General features: G+C 37.4%; 1 protein-coding gene across 1 annotated transcript in view; it reads left to right on the top strand.

Moving 5' to 3' along the window:
- Window positions 1–16,251, top strand: part of SLC44A5 (solute carrier family 44 member 5) — a 110,814-nt gene extending 94,563 nt beyond the window's left edge. The window contains exons 16-21 of the mRNA XM_041749495.1: window positions 2,981–3,084; window positions 6,281–6,354; window positions 6,966–7,036; window positions 7,157–7,245; window positions 8,491–8,575; window positions 14,718–16,251. Of these exons, the coding sequence (XP_041605429.1) occupies window positions 2,981–3,084; window positions 6,281–6,354; window positions 6,966–7,036; window positions 7,157–7,245; window positions 8,491–8,575; window positions 14,718–14,824 (530 nt within the window). The 3' untranslated portion in view covers window positions 14,825–16,251. The remainder of the gene's footprint in view (window positions 1–2,980; window positions 3,085–6,280; window positions 6,355–6,965; window positions 7,037–7,156; window positions 7,246–8,490; window positions 8,576–14,717) is intronic.
- Window positions 16,252–17,380: the final 1,129 nt, after the last annotated feature.

Below are 17,380 nucleotides of genomic sequence, written 5' to 3' on the forward strand. Positions count from 1 at the left end.
TCTGTGACTTTTTTTTTTACCCTGAAAAAGGTAAAAAGCCACTCTTCTGCCTTTAACTGCCTTTAGACTTTTGAAAATTTAATTGTATGTGTTTCAGTATGAATTCTTTAGACTTTCTGGATCTAAATGTGTCTGTTTTTCCAGATTAGGGAGGTTTTCAGCCATTATTTCTTCAATTAAACTTAGTATCGGGATCCCTGGGTGGCGCAGCGGTTTGGCGCCTACCTTTGGCCCAGGGCGCGATCCTGGAGATCCGGGATCGAATCCCACATCAGGCTCCCGGTGCATGGAGCCTGCTTCTCCCTCTGCCTGTGTCTCTGCCTCTCTCTCTCTCACTGTGTTCCTATCATAAATAAATAAAAATTTAAAAAAAAAATAAACTTAGTATCCCTTTCTCTCTCTCTTCTCCTGGGACCTCCATTTTGCTCTGCTTGATGGTGCTCAATAAATCCATCACTCTTTCAATTCTTTTTCCTTTTTACTTCTCTAATTGGATGGATTCTACTGCCCTGTCTTTGAGTTTGTTGATCCTTTCCTCTGCTTGATCCTTTCCTTTGCTTGATTAAAACCCTCTATTGTACTTTTTAAGTCTGTTGTTCTATTCTTTGGTTCTACAAATTCTGTTTAATGTTTTCTTATTTTCTGTCCCTTCGTCAAAATTCTCACTTTGTTCATGCATTGCTTCTGTGACCTTGATGAGCATCTTTATAGCCATTATTTCAAACTCCGTCAGGTAGACCACTTACTTCTGAAACATCAGTTTCTGGAGATTTACTTTGGTTTTTGTTTGAAACATATTCCCCTCTTCATTTTTTTCTTGACTGCCTGGTGGATTCCTGGCATTAGGTAAAATAGTCACTTCTCACAGTCTTGACAGACTGGTCTCACGTAGGAGATGAATTTCATCAATTAGCCCAGCTCAAGCTTTAGGGCTCTCAAGCATTTGTAATTATCCTAGCCATCACAGTTATTCTTAATGATCCCCAATAGTTGAGTATGTGCCAAGACCTCTCAGTGTTCCAAAGGGAAGGATCACAGTCAGAACCTGTATGCAAGATGATTAGAAACCAGACACTTAGACAGCAGCTGGGAAAGTGTTTAGTTAAGCCTTTTTTACAGAGAAACTGGAAAATGGATATTTGCCTATTCCTTCATCACTGAGCCAGGGTATATAGCCATGCTGGGATTGGAGGAGGGTGCTCCTACGCCACTTAAAAACTGAGTTGTTTGTTTTAGCCCTGTGGGACTTTTTAGTGCAACCTTCATTTACCATCAGAGCCAGGGAAGGTGTGGACCATCCCTTAGGCAGTAGCTGCAAAAGCTAGGGCAGTAGGCATGTGTAAAATCTCCTTCCAAAGAGGAATTAGTGGTCTTATTTTAAAACTGGAGTAAGCTAGAGGGAGAAAGTAGTAGAAGTGCCCACTAGCTCCCCTGGACAACTCTATGAAGGACTGCAGCTAGCACCTAGACATGTGCAAATGAAAATCCAGACACTCAGGCAGTGGGTTGTAAAGCATTTAGTCTGCCCCCTTCCAGGAAAAGACTAGAAGATGGACATCTTATTTCATGCTTTCTCTGTGCTAATCCCTGAGGAGGTCAGCCACAGTGAGTGCTGGCATGTAAAGAACTAGCTTCTTTGTTTTCTATACTACTGTGAGACTTGTGGTTATAAACTCCATTGGAAGTCAGAGCTAAGAGTTTTGGGGGCTTGTCGCTTAGGCGGGAGCCTTAAAAGTTGGAATCCTATAGGTACTATCCAAACCCTTTACTCCTCAGGAAGAGGCTGAGAGTTGGGGTTATCTTTCTTATAGTATGGTTCTGTGCCATACTATAATTACAGCTCGTTTGTCTCGGCCTTTTGTATCCATTTCACTGTGGTCATTTTCTCAGTTGCCTGATGTGGTAGGAGTCATTCAGCTAGTTTCTGTTTTTTTTATTTTTTTTCTCAGAGGAAATTGTTCAATGTGTAGCTGTACTTTAGGTGCATCTGTGGAAGATGGGAAGTTCAGGGGCCTCCTATGTCACCATCTTGGTCCTTTCTACAAAGGATTGGCATATATGTTGCTCCAAAGAAGATACACAAATGGTGAATAAGCACATGGAAAGATGCTCAGTATTATTCATTAAGGAACTGCCAATCAGAATTGTAGTAATGGTAGCACTTCATGTCCATTAGACTGGCTTCTATTTTAAAAAAAAGAAAAAAAAAACAAGTGTACATAGATGAGGATAAATTGAGAACCTTTGTGTATTGCTGGTGGCAGTGTAAAATGCTATTATCATTGTGGAGAAGATTATGGTGCTTCTTCAAAAAGTCAAAAACAGGATTGCCATATGATCCAGCAATTTCACTTCTATAGATGCATACTCAAAAGAATTGAATACAGGGACTCAAGCAGATGCTTGCACACAAGTATTCATACTGGCGTTATTCACAGTAGCCAAAAGGTAGAAACAACCCAAATTTCCATGACCAGATAAAAGAATAAACAAAATGTGCACATATATATACATGCAATGGAATGTTCAGCTCTAAAAAGGAATGAAATGATGAACCTTGAAAACTTTAAGTGAAATAAGCAAAACAGGATAAATATTGCATCATTCCACTTATATGAGGTATTCAGAAGATGAAATTCATACAAAGTACAATAGAGGTTACCAGGAGCTAGGAAAAGGGGAGAATGAGGAGTTATTGTTTAATAGGCACAGAGTTTCTATTTGAGATGATGAAAAGTTCTAGAAATGGATAGTGATAATGGTTGGATAAGAGTATGAATGCACTTAATGGATTGAATTGAATTGCACAGTATTGTACACAATTGAATTGTACACTTGAAATGGTTAAAATCATAAGTTTTACATATACATTTGACCAAATTTTTTTAAAAGCCTACTTACAAATTTTTTTATTCATAACCAAAATTAAAATTAATTTTTAATTAAATCATTAATAGATCTGAATATTTCATTTTCATAGACGCCCAGAACAACATATCTAAATTTCTACAATGCTGCCTGAAATGCTGTTTCTGGTGTTTGGAAAATGTGATAAAGTATTTTAACAGAAATGCCTATGTTATGGTAAGTAGATTATTTTTTATTTACTAAATTTCTTCTTTGCAAGCCCAAACACCATGTGTACATTTCCATCTCTAATACTTTTTACATCGTGCAGTTGAATTTATCATCATGTCGATATTAGGATTTGTGAATCCAATGCATGATTCAGGGCTATGCTTTCCTGGTTGAGATAATAATCTTAACTGTATTTCATTATTACCATTAATATCTTTTTAAGGAGGGAGGTATTATTTACCTTAGAAATTTCTAAGTGTGCTGGACTGAAAAGATTTTGTGTGGCTTTGGCATAGTTTAGTAGGAGAAGAGCTTAGTCTATATTTCACTCTGAGAAAAAATATCTAATTTTGGGATTTACATATTTTTAGAGAATGTGTGGGCATCAACAAGACCTAACTGAAAGTTTTACTTATTTCCTAAGGGGAATATGGAGATTTTTTTGTATAAATTTATTTTTTATTGGTGTTCAATTTGCCAACATATAGAATAACACCCAGTGCTCATCCTGTCAAGTGCCCCTGCTCAGTGCCCATCACCCAGTCACCCCCACCCCCCGCCCACCTCCCCTTCCACCACCCCTAATTCATTTCCCAGAGTTAGGAGTCTCTCATGGTCTGTCTCCCTTTCTGGTATTTCCCACTCATTTTTTTTTCTCCTTTCCCCTTTATTCCCTTTCACTATTTTTTATATTCCCCAAATGAATGAGACCATATAATGTTTGTCCTTCTCTGATTGACTCATTTCACTCAGCATAATACCCTCCAGTTCCATCCACGTCGAAGCAAATGGTGGGTATTTGTCATTTCTAATGGCCGAGGAATATCCCACTGTATACATAGACCAGACCACAGCTTCTCTATCCATCATCTGTCGATGGACACTGAGGCTCCTTCCACAGTTGGGCTACTGTGGATGTTGCTGCTATAAACATCAGGGTGCAGGTGTCCTGGCATTTCACTGCATCTCTATCTTTGGGGTAAATCCCCAGCAGTGCAATTTCTGGGTCCTAGGGTAGCTCTATTTTTATTCCTCTTTGAGGAACCTCCACCCAGTTTTCCAGAGTGGCTGCACCAGTTCACATTCCCACCAACAGTGTAAGAGGGTTCCCTTTTCTCCGCATCCTCTCCAACATTTGTGGTTTCCTGTCTTGTTAATTTTCCCCATTCTCACTGGTGTGAGGTGGGATCTCATTGTGGTCTTGATTTGTATTTCCCTGATGGCAAGTGATGCGGAGCATTTTCTCATGTGCGTGTTGGCCATGTCTATGTCTTCCTCTGTGAGATTTCTCTTCATGTCTTTTGCCCATTTCATGATTAGATTGTTTCTTTGCTGTTGAGTTTAATAAGTTCTTTATAGATCTTGGAAACTAGCCCTTTATCTGATACGTCATTTGCAAATATCTTCTCCCATTCTGTAGGTTGTCTTTTAGTTTGTTGACTGCTTCTTTTGCTGTGCAGAAGCTTTTTATCTTGTGTAAATCCCAATAATTCATTTTTTCTTTTGTTCCCCTTGTCTTAATAGATGTATCTTGCAAGAAGTTGCTGTGGCCAAGTTCAAAAAGGGTGTTGCCTGTGTTCTCTAGGATTTTGATGGATTCTTGTCTCACATTTAGATCTTTCATCCATTTTGAGTTTGTGTCTGGTGTAGGGAATGGTCTAGTTTCATTCTTCTGCATGTGACTGTCCAATTTTCCCAGCACATTTATTGAAGAGATTGTTCTTTTTCCAGTAGATAGTCTTTCCTGCTTTGTCAAATATTAGTTGACCATAGAGTTGAGGGTCCACTTCTGGATTCTCTATTCTGTTCCATTGATCTATGTGTCTGTTTTTGTGCCAGGACCACACTGTCTTGATGACCACTGCTTTGTAGTACAACCTGAAATCTGGCATTGTGATGCCCCCGGCTCTGGTTTTCTTTTTTAATATTCCCCTGGCTATGCAGGGTCTTTTCTGATTCCACACAAATCTTAAGATGATTTGTTCCAACTCTGTGAAGAAAGTCCATGACATTTTGATAGGGATTGCATTAAATGTGTAAATTGCCCTGGGTAGCATAGACATTTTCACAATATTAACTCTTCCGATCCCTGAGCATGGAATATTTTTCCATCTCTATGTGTCTTCCTCAGTTTCTTTCAGAAGTGTTCTGTAGTTTTTAGAGTATAGATCCTTTACCTCTTTGGTTAGGTTTATTCCTAGGTATCTTATGCTTTTGGGTGCAATTGTAAATGGGATTGACTCCTTAATTTCTCTTTCTTCAGTCTCATTGTTCGTGTATAGAAATGCCACTGATTTCTGGGCATTGACTTTTGTATCCTGCCACACTGCCGAATTGCTGTATGAGTTCTAGCAATCTTGGGGTGGAGGCTTTTGGGTTTTTTATGTACAGTATCATGTCATCTGTGAAGAGGAAGAGTTTGACTACTTCTTTGCCAGTTTGAATGCCTTTTATTTCTTTTTGTTGCCTGATTGCTGAGGCGAGGACTTCTTGTACTATGTTGAATATCAGTTGTGAGGGTGGACATCCCTGTCATGTTCCTGATCTCAGGGGAAAGGCTACCAGTGTTTCCCCCACTGAGAATGATATTTGCTGTGGGCTTTTCGTAGATGGCTTTTAAGATGCTGAGGAATGTTCCCTCCATGACCAAGTGGGATTTATTCCCGGGATGCAAGGCTGGTTCAACATTCATAAAGCAATCAATGTGATATAGATCATATCAACAAGAGAAAAAACAAGAACCATATGATCCTCTCAATAGATTTAGAGAAAGCATTTGACAAAATACAGCATCCATTCCTGATCAAAACTCTTCAGAGTGTAGGGGATAGAGGGAACATTCCTGAAAATAACTTTTAATGTGAATGCTGCAACATATAACCCATTCACAATGAATCCTAGCCAAAACACTTCAAAGACAGAAGCCATATCCTGAGATTTAAGAAGAAGATCTACCTCTGAATTCCCATGGAGTTTACAGGCATCTAGCATCTGAGGCACACCTAATTGTCAACACCCCTGACAGCTATGCAGAATTGACGTTACACAGTTCCCAAGTCTCCCACATACCCAAATGTTGGAAAGAGGAATGAAAGTAGTTGTCTGGGTGATAAGAGAATTAATTCATGTTCCTGTCATTGAATTGTCTGTTGGCCTTGTTAGAGTCTGTTACTGACTCCAGAATAATAATTGTTTTCCTCAGATTGCAATATATGGCAAAAACTTCTGCAGGTCAGCAAGAGATGCTTTCAATCTGCTGATGAGAAATATTTTAAAGTAAGTAATCAGATTGAATTTGCAAAAAAAAAAAAACAATTTGGTGAACCTTGCGCATCACATATTTCACATGTTGTTATTTAAACTGATTGTGGCCTTATTAGACATGAATATTATCTTTCAATTTAATTTAAACCTTTTATCTCATACTGTTTCTTTTTGTATCTTGGAATCTTGCTTCCATGATCCATCTACATCTTCACACTCTGGCATTTTATTGATTTTCATTACCCCTTCTGCTCAAAAAATTCTCTATACAAACATCATGTCGCCGACCATTTCCCCCACCCCAAATTGACAGAGTCTGAGTGAGCAAAACCAGAGAAGAAATGTAACATTCTCAAAATTCAGGGGTGTCTTAGGCTTTATATAGACTGACATAACCAATAGTGCCTGATAGCCCCACAAAGCCATCTTCTGTTTATTTCATCAAAAATAAATCAGAACTTCATTTCTGGGGTCTACCTTCATTTCTTGCATTTAACAAAGGTGAAATAAAAATTCCAGTTAAGACATATCAAAATGAGCTCGTGAATTATTTACTTTCATAAATTTAAAGTGACAAATACCATCTAAACACAGCATTAAACTTTCTTTTTTCTGACTCTTAGAGTTGCAGTTATGGATAAAGTTACAGACTTTGTACTAATCCTGGGAAAAATTCTAGTTGCTGGATGTATAGGTAAGTACTAATAATAAGCATAATACGTTTGGAAGGTACTTTGAAAAACTTCTCTGCTACAAAAAACCCCCAATATTCCTTTGCAAATACATAATATACATGTTCTACCTTCTAATGTAGGCATGCTGGCCTTCTTACTCTTCACACAAAGACTGCCAACGATTATAGAAGGACCAACATCTTTAAATTACTACTGGGTACCATTGCTGGTAAGAGTTGGTGTCTTAGTTTGGGCTTCTATACCAAAGTATCTTAGATTGGGTGGCTTAAACAAGAATTTATTCCTCACAGTTCTGAAGGCTGAGAAGTCCAAGATCAAGGTGCCCACAGAGTCAGTTCCTGGTGAGAGCTCTCTTCCTGGTTTGCAAAGGGACACCTCCTCTCGCTGTATCCTAACATGGTAGAGAGAGAGATCCCCTCTCCTGTCTCCTCTTATAAGGGCACTAATCCCACTGATGAGGGCTCCACCCCCATGTCCTAATTACCTCCCCCAAACCTCACTTCCAGATATCATCATATTGGGGGTTAGGTTTCAACATAGGCATTTTGAGAGGACCCAATTCATTCATAGCAACTGGGTAATATTGACTGATTTATGAGATGGCAAGGTAAAAGAAATAAGAAAAATAATAGCTAATGTTATTGGTCCTACTTTGTGCTGAGCTTTATTCTGCTTTAGGTTGGATTCTTTGGAAACAACCTCTGAGACCAAGGATTGCATGTGGAAGGTTTATTAGGAAGTGCTCTCCTGAGATACCCTGGTTACAAGGAAGTGAGGACGGCAGGCATGGGCAAAGGGGAAAAGCTGCAGTTAGAGGGGAGGCCTCAGACCTATTCACAGGAAGCTCTAAAAGAAGAATTAGGCCTCTGTATACTGCATCAGGCAGCTATTGGCCAGGGATTGCCCCCTGGATTGGGGGGTGTAGGCTTGGGGAAGGCAGTTCCCTGCAACGAGGGTAATGCCTAGTGAGGGAAGCCTCTTGGTCATCAGTGGCCTACATTCCCAACAACTGGGGGACAGATGTAGCAGCTGGGAGGAGCCCTGCAGTATCTATAGCAGTTAATTCACTCACTCATTCCGTGTGGCATAAATACTATTATTCACATTCTCCCCTCACCTACCAATATTTTTTTTTTATAGGAGGTGAGAGGCACTGTGAGGTTCAGTGAGTGCCTGACATGGGATTCAAACCTAGGCACAGGTTTCTCGGGCTTTACTGCCTCGGTTGTACAGGATTCTAAATCTGGAATATACTTGGTAGGCATAATAGAATACACTTAAATCCCAGTACAAAATCCCAAAAGTGTTATCACTGGATTTTTTTGGTCTCTGTATTGAAATCTTTTCTGACATAGGGTACTTTAAAGTTTCTCGTCATGACTTTCATTTAAAGCTGCATTTTTGTTCTTCTGGACAAGCAAGTGACATCTTCATTTTCTTTACTCATTTACAGACAGTCATTATTGGATCTTACCTAGTTGCACATGGGTTCTTCAGCGTCTATGCAATGTGTATTGATACAATTTTCATCTGCTTCTGTAAGTTTTCAGTATATGTGTTTTCCCCCTTTGGAGAGTAACGGAAAGATAAGAAGGTTAAGACTCATGTCCTTAGCTGGCTTGTGCATTTGCTGCAGCCTGGCTGCAACTACCAAATGGTGTTTATTTGGAAAGAGACATTGCTTAGTAGATGCTCTTTAAACCTTCACAGCTGTGAGAGAATGCAGTTTGCAAAGTACAGGAGAGTCGGCTTCTGAAATGAACCTTAGGGTCCATGGCATGGTGTTAGCATCAAACTATTTTTTTAAATTTCTTAGTATTTTCATATTTATAAAAATAAAGCACAACAGAATCCAATCATTAACAGAATTGAGGACAAAATTAGGCTTTGAGACCAGACTTCAGGAACTCTTTAAGGAGAGCCTTTATAGATCCTGATAAAGCCAAGCTGGAAATGGTTTCAGAGACACATATGACCAATTCACACTAGATTCATCGAGGAGAATGTCTATTAAACAGCCCAATCAATTCTGATCCTAATAGTTAAAATACTTCTTAAGAGCTTTCATCACTGCTTTACATGCTGTGCCTCTGTGGGGCAGGTATAACTCATAATGTATAGGTTTTCTATTAGTATCTCCCCTTAAAAGCCTTGGAGAACCTGGTGCCCTAGGATCTTGATCTGGCCCTTGCCTTCAGCCAAGAGAAAGTAGGCTCAGAAGATAAAAGAACAAATTGTTAGTCCTACAGCAATACTCTCTAAAAGATTATTTCTCCGGACATTGCTCTTAAGAGAAGCAAACGTTCTGTGACAGGGCATTACTGAGCGATCCACTTGTATAAAATTAACAACAGTTTTTTTTTTTTTTTGGCATAACTCACAGGGCCAGCTTCACACTGAGGGCAGGAAAGGAGATGATAATGTAGGGAGACATAGTCAAGGAAAACCTCCTAGAAAATGATTAGGCTTTTTTTTTTAACATTTAAAAATTATTTTCAATAACTGGACAAAGAACTTTGCATACTGGTTAGCTCTTTCTCTGGCTATAAATGGAACCCAACCCAATGTTCGAGTCATCCTCGAGTGCCACTGTCAGTGGTTTAGTAGGAGAAGCCATCTACAAAATGCCACATGAACAAGCTTCAGCTCAGGTGTGAGATGGAAGAAGAAGCACAGATGTAGAGTAGTGCCTGAGACAGTGGTCTCAGATTTTCAAAGATCTCTTTTTTTTTTTTTTCATCTAATCATAGCAATAGTGGGAGACCCCTCTGGGGTTTCCCTGTTTTTGTAACTGACAGTGTTACTCAAGATTTATCTCAGAAATGCAGAGAAGCTACTAGCTTTGGTCTTTGGAAGCTTTGGAAAAATCATGTGGATTTTAAATTTGAGCAGTAAGAAACGTTTTCTACCCTATATATTAATAATTGCCAACTTCTTGAAGACCAGATGTGATTTCAGCTTTATTCAATACATTGTGTGTTGAATATGAACAGTTTTCTTCTGGAGACTCTTGTCTTTGAAAATAAAGAACAAGGGTAACCAAATTCTATTTCCCCTCCCTCCCCAACTTTTGGGCAGGGAACAAACTTTTGGGCAGCATCTTACTTTGGAAAACATTCTTCTTAAGTGGTGCTGGAAGCCAAATTCTGATTGTGTGGGGACTGTGTGTGTGTGTGTGTGTGTGTGTGCGCGCGCGTGCGTGTGTATTATATTTTATACCTATTATGTTGGCTGCCAGACAACTGGTGTTTTCAAAAATACCATTTGCAAACACTGCATTTATAGAAATGTGGCATCTTTTTAATGCTACAAGGCAATGAGAATTCTGGTACCAGTATGAGGGGGGGAAAAAAAAAAGTAGTGTCATAGATGATTATTAATGTGATCCATACCTGCTTCCTCAATAATGCCTCAAGGGTAATAACAATATAGATATACTATATATAATATAGAAATATTATTAAGGAAGAAAGAACAAAAATGTTCAGTGTCTGTCATATTCCCACCCTAGCTTTTCATTTTATCTGTGAGGAAGCTCACCGTGAGGTCTAACTTTAAAATTAAAGTCAATAATCCAAACATTCCCACTCCTGTAAAAGGATTAAAAATAATTTAGATTTATCTTAGAAATCTATGATTATACTATATGGTTTTGTATATGTCTTCTCCTTTGTCATAATAAAGGCTATGAATAACAAAACCTTTTTCAATATACTACTGAAAACATAGAATTAAATTATACTTGTATACTTATTGATAGATATTATTTGCTGCAAACTGTATCCTTAGGAAATTTAATTCCATGCCAACTTCTTTTTGCTTCTCAGCATCCTTCTGGTGCTTTCCCTGAATCACCCAATAGGTGTGTGCTCAGGGAACACCCCACCATTTTATTATTAGCCTAGGCAAAGCAGGAAGGTAAATTCATGATTACACGACATCGGGAAACACTGCCACTAGTTTTCTAGTGCAAGCGGAGGATGCCCTTAAGACAGGACGCCTTATAGTTAAGTAGGAAAAGAACCACACTAGGTGTTGAAAGGCTGGGTCCTCACCTCCTTCTGATTGCCCTAGAGCATTTGACTTCTGGAGAATCATTTCACATACCTGGGTCTCCGTTTCTTCATCTGTAATGTTAAGAGTGTGAACTACCGCTAAAAGTGACTTTAAACCCTGAAATTCAATTATTGTTCTCCATTTATCACTGACTTTTTATTGGGCTTCATCTGCGAGGATGTGGCATTTTACCTTCCTGAAATGAACAGTCTCAGATTTAGAGATAATACTTTTGAAATGGCATGTAAGATCTTAATGACCTTTAAACTATCAAAATAAACCCCTTTGGGCATTGGTGGGATTTAGGAACTTTCAGTGCTTCCTGGCAGAGGGCAAAGTTTCTTACTTTGTCCAGCATCAGCAACTTAACGTTAATAATTTGTCTTATCTTTGACTTTCTAACACTGATTTCTCTGATTTTTCCGTTTGACTCTCCAATTTATAAAAAATACACTTAATTCTGCTGCTGCTTGCTGCTTTTGCCGCTGCATACCCAGGTGAAGATATGGAAGGAAATGATGGATCCACAGGAAAACCGTACTTCATAGCCCCAACCCTGCACGGAACTCTGAAAAAGATGCAACTAGTTCCCCAGAAGCAGAAAGAGTAGAAAAGCGCCAATGACATTCATTTTTAAATAGAAGTTTTGTAAATTAGATCATTTGTAACTTGAAAATGATGCTTCTGAGTAATGTGCAATTTCTGTGCTTCATTCCTAAAAAGCCAGAACCTGGTACCACCTAAGGTGACAGGCATTGGATGATAGTAGCCTCTGTGAACTCATACTTTATAGACTATAGTCTCCCAGCTGAAAAGCAAGGTGTAAATGTCACACATATTTTTTAAAGCCTGTGGCCAAAAGTGTTTTAAATAAAACTTTTATACCTCAGTGTGCTGTTTCCCATTGCAGCACTTTGATAGCCTTTCTTTTTATAAACGTGTATTTGTAAAGGATATTCAGGCAAGTTTTGAAAGCACTATAAATGTACAATTAACCATAAAAAAAAAGATTGATGCAGTTAACCAGCATATGGTACTAAATTTGTAAATATGGTGCTCTGGTTATGCAGCTGCTCAGGCTAGTGGACAGCGTTCTCAACTGTGATTAAACTTGTATTAATGTTTCCCTAGGAGCTATATTTCAGTATGATTCAAGGCCATAACAAACAGAGATGTTAATGTTATACGAGTTCCACAGAGAACATTGCTAGATAAAAATTGTGAAACCTTATAACCTAACCCACTTTGTTTTAGTGAAATTATATTCATAGTAAAGTTGAATCTGAGTTAGACGCATCATTGCCAACAATATGAATCTCTAGCCACCGTGAAAATATTCTGAACGAAACTGAAATGTCTGCCTAACTCATGCCTGTTGTCTCTAACCCAAATGGAAACAAATTCCTATTTTCCTATTCCCACCTTACAGAACATTGGAGTGGATTTGTTTTAGAAGGGTGATTATATCCTTTAATCTAGAAAAGGTTGTGTTTTAGCTCAATTTTAAGTGTGGAAGGAGAAAAGAGGAGTAAGACATTCAGAGTTTACCCAGAAGAAATACACTACTGACACTCCATGGGTACCTTGTGTGGTACCTTTATTAGGGGTGTACTGTGGGTTAGGAAGTCTTTCCCTTGAGAGTGTAGCAGGAGAGTTATTTTTATATGGCATCTCTGCTGGCCAGAGCAACAAGCTGGTTTCTGGCAGTCATGCCTTAGTCTTTTGCATGGTGGAGCAAAGCATAAGTCAGACATTCAAGTACTTTGCCTGTCCATCCCGTGTGCACATATGGATGATTTGGCTAACAGTGTAAAAGTTCCCCCAAAAGGGACACTGAATCAAGCAGTATCCTTTGGGCGTTTACACTAAGCTTGTGTATAAGGATTATTATGTATCGACCCAAAGGAACGTTGTTGATCTAAGATTGTGACCTAAATATGCTCCATATATTTAAGAAGAGAGTTAGAAATGTATCGTTGTGTCACAAATTAATATAAAAACAAACTTATTTAATGATCTTAAGTGTGGGAACCTAGATTTAGATTGCCTCTATGATATTCTAGCAAGAAACCAATGAATAAGGAAGATTTTCAAAACAGTGGGCTTTATAATGGCCACCATCTTGTTCTTGGCTCATTTTCTTGAGATTGTCATGGTCAAAGGGTCACTTGGTTTCACACTGTGCCAAATGGCCTCCTTCACTCTCATCCTCCTTGAAGTATAATTCAGAGAAGATAATCTTTCTTTCTGGATAGTTACTATTCAACAATACAGAGGTGACAACCAAGACCTAGTAGTTACTTTTTTTTTTTTTTGAGCGTAGAAGTTTATGTGTGTATGTGTGAGAGGCAGGGAAAGAGGGAAAGGGCGGGGGGGGGGGGGAGGAGGGAGAGAGAATTTTAGGTTCCATGCCCAGTGTGGAGCCTGATGCAGAGCTCGAACTCCCTACTCTGAGACCATGACCTGCACCGAAATCAAGAGTGGGAGGCTTAACCGTCTGAGCCACCCGGGCACCCTTGTAACCTCTCTCTTAAGTATTAAAAAATAATAGGGAATACGTCCCCTAATGTTTAGGTGTGGGGCAGCTTGTGAATTATTATATGTATCAGAATCAGAACTAGGGAACTTTATAACAGTTGGAAAGTTGATTGAATAAAATACAAATCAACATGCAAGAAAGTGACTGCCCATATTCTCCTTATATTCTTGGCTGTTCCAGCAGTTAGAAAATTAAGACAAAGATTAACTTAGAGACTTCTAATATTCATAACTTCTTCTGTCTTTTAGATTCTTAGGCCAGATGAGGCCCATATATTAAGTGTTTAACATTATGTCTGGTGATTAAGCCAAAAATTGCTCTGGAGTAAAAGTGTTCACTGAACTTTATGGAGGCACTTCCAATAGCTGGCTATATTTTAAGGATATAATCTATGGGTACAAATTCAGGAAAAGAAATGCTATTTGGTTCAATATTTTTAAATAACTTTTTTTACTACTTAAAGGAAGAGTCTCTAAGTATAGAAGTTTTAATTACATTATGGACCTATTTCTAGTCAGAAAAAGTATTTCCCACTAGTTCTTTGTGTAGAAGAGAGTAAAAATAAGCCTTTTTTTTTGAGAAAATAGAAGCCATGATCTTACAAAGCAATTAATGTAATAATTGCAAAACATTTTTTAAAACTTGCACTTTAAGGACTTGCAATATACTAAAATTCTACAAATCTTTTTAAAACTGCTACCTAGATTGTTGATGGTAAAACAAGCAAGGTTGAACAAATATAATAAATTAGAAAGCAAATTGAATGCATACTACCTTTCAGGAAATTGAAGGTGAATTTGGAAATTCCAGATGAACCTTTTTTTTTTTTATTAAGTGTGCTATTCCAAAAGGAGGTAAAAGTTATTTCCTCAGTTATGCATCTGAGAAGCATGTACTAACATAATAACAAGGGCTGCTTGTTTTCTGATAGGTATGTTTACGATAATGATGCCAAACTATGCTATTTAGAGAAAAAGAAAAAAAAAAAGTTTTGAACTGCTGTGAAGCAAGTGTGCAGCAGATGGCGTCGTTACTTCTCTTTCAGTTTTGCTTTGATATTTACTCTGTGCCGTTCTTCCTCCTAGTGGAAGATCTGGAAAGAAACGACGGCTCTACGGAAAGGCCCTATTACATGAGCCAGTCTCTGCTGAAGATTCTGAAGGAGCCAACTATGCGAGCGAAGAAGCAGTAAGAAGTGCAAACTGGGGTGGTCCTGATGGTGCGTTACCTCATCTTCATCTGTGTCTGCACAACGCCTGGTTCATAAGTGCTTTGTGTTCGGAACACTGTATTCACCTTGTTGGCTTTTATTTGCATGTTTAATACCAAAGCTTATACTGTAACACGTGAAGCCATCGGAAGTCGCAAGGGAGTTGTTATAACATGGTACAGTTTTATACTAAGGTCTTCTGTTGTGTGATTCAGTCCTAAATAGACTGGCTTGGATGTTTTGAGAACACTAGTGAATATATTCATAGTTTAAATCAATAGCTCCTAATCTATTTTTTAAATTACAGCTAAAAGACTTCTGCAGGGAAAATTGGTCCACAAAAAAACAAAACAAAACAAAAGACAATTTTAAAGTTTCCCCCACTCCTGTTTGACAGTAAATTGGTAAAAGGACTGCCTGCTCCAGACTTTGCTCTCTTTAAGTATAGAATGTTTCCTATTAAACAAATTGCCAATCATCCAGCCTTTACTACTTCGTCCTCTCTGACAAAGTGCCTTACTGGCTGTTTAATATTACCCAGCTTTTGTGGGCAAGTTTACAAACATTGTTTAAAAAAAAAAAAACTGCAATGTTTAGTGATTGAAACAAGTCGTCTTGCATTTGTTTTCCTCTTAGCTCACTGGTTGGAAACCACTTGTCATTTCAGTATGTTTGATATCCTCACTATATAAAGTACGTTTTGCAGCATAAACAATTTCCCTTGCGCCTAGTGGACATTCATGAATGTGTACTACACGCAAGAAAAAAAAAGTGAAAGGATGCTTGTTAGTTTTTGTTTTTGTTTTTTTACTAAAAGTGAGTTTAAAAATCTAATCTTTTCTATAGTAGATCTTTGAAAATAGGTATAAGACTACATTTCTCAGTGTTTTACACAGTTTGGAAAGGGACACTTTGAGAAATTACAAAGGGAAACTTTACCCCTGGAAAGGGTGCTCCTAGGTGTCATGTACTGAATCGCTAAATGATTGTTTATTATCATCAAGATGTGTTCTATGTATGTTATTTCATTTTCTAACTTTTGATATGAAATAATCAGCTTATTTATAATGTTGACTTTTATTGTGCTAATATAAACAGGAACATAATTTCTAATTCAATTTTAAGTAATTTTACTAGTACTACTAACTTTAAAGAAAATGAATTCAGTTTGTTACTCAGTATTAAAGTATTCACCCCAAGGGAATGTCAGTCAGATATGATAATTTGTGAAAGCTTTGAGAATCAACAGTAAGTTACTATTAGCTTATCTATGATCACATTTGTTTAAATGTGACTTTAGAGATTCTTTTATGCCAAAAACAAACTCACATGAGCACATGACAGTCTGAGCTCTATAATCAGTGTGCTTCTGCTGTGCAGAAATATTAGGAACATATTGTCTAAATATCTTTGATAACTAAAATGTTTAATATTTAATGAAATTTGTTGTTACTCATCATTTTAAATCTGTTTTTTTCTTCTAATAAAGATTTAGATTAAAAAAAAACTGTCTTTTTATTTCTTCATCCTAGGAAAGGAGAAAAGCTTTAGTTTTTAAAACCTACCATATGGTAACAGAATCTTTATCAACTAAGGTTCTTTTCAAAATATCTATATTTATCTTTTAAAAATTTTCCATTTTTCTTTACCTGTTCATTGTCAAATAGCTGAAACTGATGATTTATATAAAGTGTACAAATCAAAACTTAGTGGATAAGAGATGGATTTTTTTTTTTAAACCTGAACAGTGGCCTAAGTTAGTTTTTAATTTGTCAAAGTTTTTCTCAGTCCATCATTTGGTTTTGCCAACATCATAAGAAGCAAATCTCATTATTTTAAAGGCAGGGATGAATGTAGAGAATCTAAAACATGTGAACACTAACAATAGTTTTCCAAGGCAAGATTAAGTGTACCTATCACTGGTTTACCTTAAGCTAAAAGTTTTCTTACATCCAGCTCTCCATTAACAAATGTGTAAGAATCTATTTTTTAATTGAATTGTGCTAAATCTTTTTCTTTAAAATTCAATGGGTTTCATTAAATGAAAATAAAATTCTTGCAGTTTTCAGTGTTTTTAAAATGTTGCAAATCTAATTAGACGTAATAAAATAGATTTTTATATTTAAAAAATATAGTTTGCTTTCTAGAAGAAATCTAAATTCTGCTTTAGATCTTAGCTCTTAGGTGATAAAACACTAATAATATTTCTAAAGTGTTTAAGGTTGGACTGTAATTAAATTTTTCTTTGTTGCCTATTAAGTTTAAACAGTTTCTGAATTCATATACTAAAATCATACTGTTAAAGGTTCTGGGGTATCACCAGGCATAATGCAGTTATTATTTAAACTAATATTGGAAAACAAGCCCTCTGCAGTAATTCCGTATTTTTCTTTTACTATATAGCTTAACAGCACTCATTCCAATATGCTCTTTCACTTTTACAAGTGGTGCCTCAGGAAATTGCTCTTAAACTCTAACCAGGCACAATAATTATCTCCAGTATTATCTGGTTCTGGACTGGGGAACATGCTTTATAAA

Source organism: Vulpes lagopus, chromosome 3, assembly GCF_018345385.1.
Source record: "Vulpes lagopus strain Blue_001 chromosome 3, ASM1834538v1, whole genome shotgun sequence".
In the NCBI taxonomy this organism is placed as follows: Eukaryota; Metazoa; Chordata; class Mammalia; order Carnivora; family Canidae; genus Vulpes; species Vulpes lagopus.